This window comes from Serpula lacrymans (genome assembly GCF_000218685.1).
Source record: "Serpula lacrymans var. lacrymans S7.9 unplaced genomic scaffold SERLAscaffold_7, whole genome shotgun sequence".
Taxonomy (NCBI): Eukaryota; Fungi; Basidiomycota; class Agaricomycetes; order Boletales; family Serpulaceae; genus Serpula; species Serpula lacrymans.
The window spans coordinates 2,399,835-2,405,834 of NW_006763296.1; the positions used below are offsets into that span (position 1 = coordinate 2,399,835).

Below are 6,000 nucleotides of genomic sequence, written 5' to 3' on the forward strand. Positions count from 1 at the left end.
AACTAGATACCTCATCTCTTTCTGGAGCAGAGAGCAGTATCATATGTCCTTTTCTTGGTTTGAAAGTGTCCTTCAAATCTATAGCATGGTCCCAAGGCTTGGCCTCTGGGAAGCGCTCTGATTTGTGTTTAGAAAAGACTTTCCAGAAGTCATGGTACTCGGGAGGTACCAGCCTCTTAGTCTCTTCTTTGGGTTTTACTTCATCATTGTCATCGTCAATCTTTTCTAAAGATCTGAGCTTGTAAACGTGACTAGCGTTTAACTTTTCAAGACGCTCATTGTGATGGACATGATTTGGTTTACCCAAGTTCACACATTCCTGAGGGCAATGTGACAATGTGACAACCCCTGTCTGCCAGTTGATCTCAGGATTATGTTTAAATAGCCAGGTCCAGCCCAAGATTAAATTAATCTTCCCTAGTTGGGTAGCTTCGGCAGTGACTCGTTCTCTGTGTCCTTGGTATTCGACCACAAAAGAACATTTGTGAGTGATACAGCCACCTGTGTTAAGCGTACCGTCAACGTTATAGAATAGACGGGAATAGACACGTCTAATTTTACAAGGGGGAGTCCAATTTGCTCTGCCCAGACCTGATCTATGAAGATCCCGTTAGCGCCTGAATCAAGTAGTGCGCTTGTTGGGTGTACTTTGCCCCGGGCAAGGTTTTCCACGCCAACGTCTAATCCAATCTCCTTTTGGAATAAATATGTGCGCATCAACACACGCCTTGGGATTTTGGGAACGGGTGGCTCCGAAGAAGAAGGGGAAACATTGAAAGATACATGTTTTTTTATTTTATTTTTACCAGAATCAAGCACCCTAGTTTTTGTCTCGCCGGGGCCGTGCTCCAAGGGAGACGCTGGTGCAGCGGTAGTATCATAAATATTACAGTTGCATTTCTTCATACAAGTACATGCTTCAGATAACAAATTTAAAAATCTATTTACAAATTGGGGAGCCATCCCCGTCATTCCTTTATTGCTCGTGCAACACCCCGGAGCAGGGGCCACTTTGTTGTGGTTTACTTCATTTTTAATAGGAGCTAAGGTACCCAAGTGACCTAAGCCCCAAATTCTTTTCCCTGAGCCTTCATTTTGTTGACCTGCTGGTCATAGAAGAAGGCCCGGATTTCGTCATATGAACGACCGGCCAAAGAGTTGAGCCGATCGTCCGGCTTTTCGGATTCTAGCTGGCGCGCCTGGCGCCCTTGATTATTTTTTTGTTGGGCGGCCTGCGCCCCATTTCTGCAGTCTCGGGACATGTGTCCCTCCTGGCCGCAGTTGTAACAGTTGCCCTTGAATCTGCGCATCTGTCCGCCTTGGACTGCGCCGATATCCATAGGAGCACCCTGTCCTGGCTGCAGCCCAAACAGTGTCATGCACCAAAGTTGATTGGTAGCATGGACAGGTGTCAATAACAAAGCGAATATTCAAAAAGACTCGCCTTTGCGCCACACAGGCACAGTGTCATGTGGAATAGTAATTAATATTGCCTGTTTTGAACTTGTGGCTGATCAGCACCACCTCTATTAGGCAATCCAGTCACGCTCATCTTTGCTTTTCCATCTGGTACTTTCCGTGTTTCGGCATTTCGGCAAATTTTCGCGTTGCCACTGGCTACACATTGCATTGTGCCCTCGCTTTTGTCGTTTCCCTTACTCCCCTTCCTTTGCGTAGCCCCACCATGGGCCCCTTCCTCTCCTTTTTATTTTCACCCGACGGTCATTTCTGGGTCCCCATTTTAGTTCACCTCCTCGTCACCTCCACCCTCCTCCTCCTCATCTTCTTTGCTCCCCCACCATTTCTGATGTCACCACTTCCTATCCGCTTCCGTTGCCAATCCGTTGACTACCACGTGCCACTGCTGATATCAGCAAAGCCCCGGCGGCCGGTCCAAATAGGGCAACAGGTCCACCTTCATGACGTCGATCTGCCATCACATACTATCAAAACATCGGTCACTCGTCTCGCCTGGTTGGAGCATGGGTGGGTAGTTTTTGAGCTGGAGAAGGTTCATCCCCTTGCGTCGCCCATGTTCATTGCTGTCCCATTCACTTGGGTACACTTATCCTTTGTCCATCGTCTTTGCTACAGCTACACCTACCACACGCTGCCTGGGACTCACTTGTTCCAAATTGGAACTACTCCTCTCCCTCCCTCGTTTGATCAGGTGGTCCAACACAACCAGTCCATTGGTAAGGCCATGGAACTGTCGGATTTGGACTAGGTGGTGGACCGGTGGCTCCAGTTTCTTTTTTTCAGCAGAACATTCATTTGCAGTGCGATTATTTTTGATTTTTGAATCATTTTTATGGACACATATTTTTTTAGAATGCCTGACTGACAATAAAGGAACTGTGTTGATACTGATAGTGTTTTGCCTTGCCCTTTTTTTTACTGCATCTTCCCATGACATCATGATTTTCTTGCTCTCTTTTTGCTATTGGACTTTACTTTATGGCTGTACAAACCTGTAACATTACTCACAGCATTCATTGTTCTATCCCTTTCTTTCCCTTATTTTGATGATCTTATCCTGTAGCAACTACACAGGATTCGTCAGCGTACATTCCTTCCTTCATGTTCTTTCTCATTCTTTTTGCGCAGCTATACTGTGCATAGCCTACCTTTCTTTTCACTATATAAACCCCTGTATTTTACCTTGTAAAAACAGCAAAGAACTCGATTCCAGACTTCTTCTCTACTCTCAAGTTCACTACTCTGCTACTTGTGATCCAGTGTGGTCACAACACTTCCCACTTCTACCACTGTTAACTGCTGTCATTGTCACTTCCAACTTTTGAAGTCATTTTCATCCCTTTTGATTAGAGTCCTTCTGAGCACTACAGTTTGTGCGTCAGGAGCCTGCTATCACTGGGAACCTCGTCACCTCGTCATCTTTGTCGTTCTCAAACCTACTTTGTGCTACAATTAGCAAGGTAGTGCTCATCTATACTCGTCATTAAGCCCCCATCCTCTATAAATTCAACTATCCCTCCTCCTCAAAACCCACACCCATACCTCTCTGGGTTTTACTTTAAAGGACTTTCATACATACCACCCCACGAACAACCAGAGCACCCACCGTTCTAGGAGGCAAAGCCCATAAACAAGTTCCGTGGAATCTGGGAGGATTGTTTGTTAGTTTGTTTTTGTGTGTGGTTTTCTAACAACAGTTCCCATCATCGACATCGTGTCCCAGAAACATCCTGCCGGTGCCTAGGTTTGTGACAGCGAAGTGTATTCTTTCTGTGTGGTTGTTGATTTCCATTTTCAGTTCTACAAACTCTTTGATGGCTCCATCTTTGTTAAGAGTTCTATTGGCGTTCTAGACTGGAATTGGTCTTGGTATTTTATATGTTTCATAGCCTTGCTCTTTTACAAACTGAGAGTCTATACAGCTCCCAGTGCATCCACTGTCTAGTAGCGCTTTGATTGTTGTTGATCTCTGCATATCCAGCGTCGTCAGTCTACAGGTGATATTCATTTGATTTCCCTGTGTTCCTCTTATGTATTTTTTGGGAGTATGAAGCTCTAAGAGTGCTAACTCTGCATCATGTAATGATAATGCATTGAGTTCTTGTATTGTTTCTTTTGTAGCTTCTTTTTCTCTTTTGTAGTGTGTCCAGGCATTTAAGATTCCAATGGATCTTGCTTCCTTTTGGTCTCTTAGCCTTTCAGCTACCCATCTCGGTGTCCATGCTGCCATCATTATTTTATTTTATTCTTTTTCTAGGTTTTTATTTACAGGGGTTCCTGACCTGTCTTTCACAGTCTCTGCTGTGTTTTTCTCCGTAGAGATTGCTGCATCGGGTGTGAGCTTTTTTGTATCCGCCGCTGATGCTGCACTTTCTAAAGTCGTGCTCGCCACCGTAGCTGCGTGTGTCACTTCTTTATGCGCCGCTTCTGCTGCGGTTGTACTTTCTTTTGGGGTTTTTGTTACCAGTCCCCTCTTCTGGTTTGCATCTTCATTGTCTTTCCTTACTTCTTTCTTTGTCTCTGAGTTGTTTGATAAATATTTCTTATTGTCTGTATCTACTAACTCTTTGACAGGTAGAATCGAGAAGGGGTTGACATATTGTGGCTTGGCTAATTGATGCTGTATTGGTTGCCGTTTCAAAAATCCAATTTTAGAGCTTTACGCTCTTCTTTTGTGAGTGCCGCTATCATGGCACGTAAATCTATTTTGTTCTTCCCTTGTGTGGGACAGAACTTGCTAATGTGGCCTTTGATACCACATTTGAAGCACAGGCCTTTCTTCTTGTATTTAGCTTTATCAATCTCCATGGGCTTTCCTGCGCCCGTGTAGATTGTTCCGGTCCCGTCTCTGGTTTCCGAATAAGCTTTCTTCTCCGTTCCCCCTCCGTTGTCCTTCCTCGTTCTGGCCCTCTCCGTCTGGCCAAAATAACTCTTCTTTTCCTTCTCTCTTTCTCGCCAGATTTGATTGTAGTTGAGGAGGAGCTTTCTCCACTCCTCATACTTCTTTGGTGGTAGTTTGTCTACCAGGGTGTAGTTCATATTTATTTTTATTAGGGTAATCAGGATTGAATCATCCCGATAACCCGCCTTTCTTCTGAGGCTATCGAACTCTAAAAAGAAGTCCCTAGCCGTTTTGGTTCCTTGTTTAAGTTGCAAGATTTTACTTCTTGCTTCTTCTTCTTCGTAACTATTTTTAAAGGCTTCATTCAGCCTTTCTTCGAATACGGACCATTGTTGAAATTGTGCCCGCTCCAATGATAAGGAGACGGACATTTTTTCTTCGAGCCATTTGCTTCTAAAGCTAGCGGCGGTCCCTTCTTTTATGTAAGATAGTACGAAGGCTATCTTTTTCCTTTCATACCCAAAATAGGTCGGGTCCTCTTCAAAATGGAGCGACAGATGTTCCATGAAGCTTCTAAACTTCATTTGGTCTCCGTCAAAGGCGGGCGACTTCTGCTTCCATCATGTTTCTCATCCATTCTTGGATCTCTCTGGTTATGCCTTCCGGCATTGGTAGTTGAATCTGAGCCGGTCCAACTTCTGGCAATGCCTCTGCGAGGTCTTGCATTGAGTCTGTCATTGTTTCTGTTGATGATGACTCTCCGTGCCGATATTCTCGGAAATTGGCGCTGAGGTATTGGGGCAGGGTCGGGAGATTTTTGTTTAATGGAAGGTGTGGGTGATTGAAGGGAAGCGGATTTGATCGATTCAATTGCGGGTGCGTCAAACTCGCAACACCTTAAAAAGGTATGTGTGTAATTTTGTTCTGTTTCTAGCCAAAGTGCTAGATCGTCTCTGTGCATATACAAGTATTCCCCAATGACAAGTTGGATCAATACAACTCTGTATAAGCTCACAGGTTCTGTCTTTCTCTTTGTGATAACTGGGCCCTCTTCTGTCCCAGACTATTGTGTACGTAACTAAGTAATGTGTGTCTAAGAAGGTAGGTAAAAGGTATTTGTAATAAATTGGGGTCCAAACGGTTGTCCCAATGTAACCCGCTTGTTAAGCTGTCAGTTCCTCTCCAACTGGCAGACACAAATTGTTACAATTTGTCTATCTATATTACGGACTACTCATTTCTCTTTACTCATCGGTTATACCATCGGACCGATGACTCACATCCCTCACGTACACTTCCGCTCCTCTCGCATTTCTATTACTTTGTATAGTACTCAGTCCTCAACGGACAGACCTACCCTAGATAGGACGTAACTCCTATTGCCGACTTACTTCTCTATAAATACGCTTGTAACAGTAGTAGTATTCTCCAATACGATTCTACGCAGTTTACGCTTACAAAGCTAGACTCCTAAGATCAGACTTCCATACGGAAGAAGACCAACAACCATTGGAATCCCTCTATTCAGAACTACATCCTCGAACTTGTCTTCGGATAAGTCTCTTTGAACAAACTCGACGAACCCTCAGACTTTGTTAAGCACTTTGTGCGTAACACAAATGTGCGCGCCTGGTTAGAGGTATGCGAAATGAAACTATGTAAAACCGAGAAAACTCCAA

At 44.3% G+C, this 6,000-nt stretch overlaps 1 protein-coding gene across 1 annotated transcript; it reads right to left on the reverse strand.

The window, feature by feature from the left end:
• Window positions 1–1,061: 1,061 nt before the first annotated feature.
• On the reverse strand, window positions 1,062–4,905 carry SERLADRAFT_438584 (uncharacterized protein; the record flags this gene model as incomplete). Its single annotated transcript, XM_007318949.1, has 3 exons — window positions 1,062–1,358; window positions 3,749–4,089; window positions 4,143–4,905. The coding sequence occupies 3 exons, from the start codon at window positions 4,903–4,905 to the stop codon at window positions 1,062–1,064; spliced, it is 1,401 nt and encodes a 466-aa protein (XP_007319011.1).
• Window positions 4,906–6,000: the final 1,095 nt, after the last annotated feature.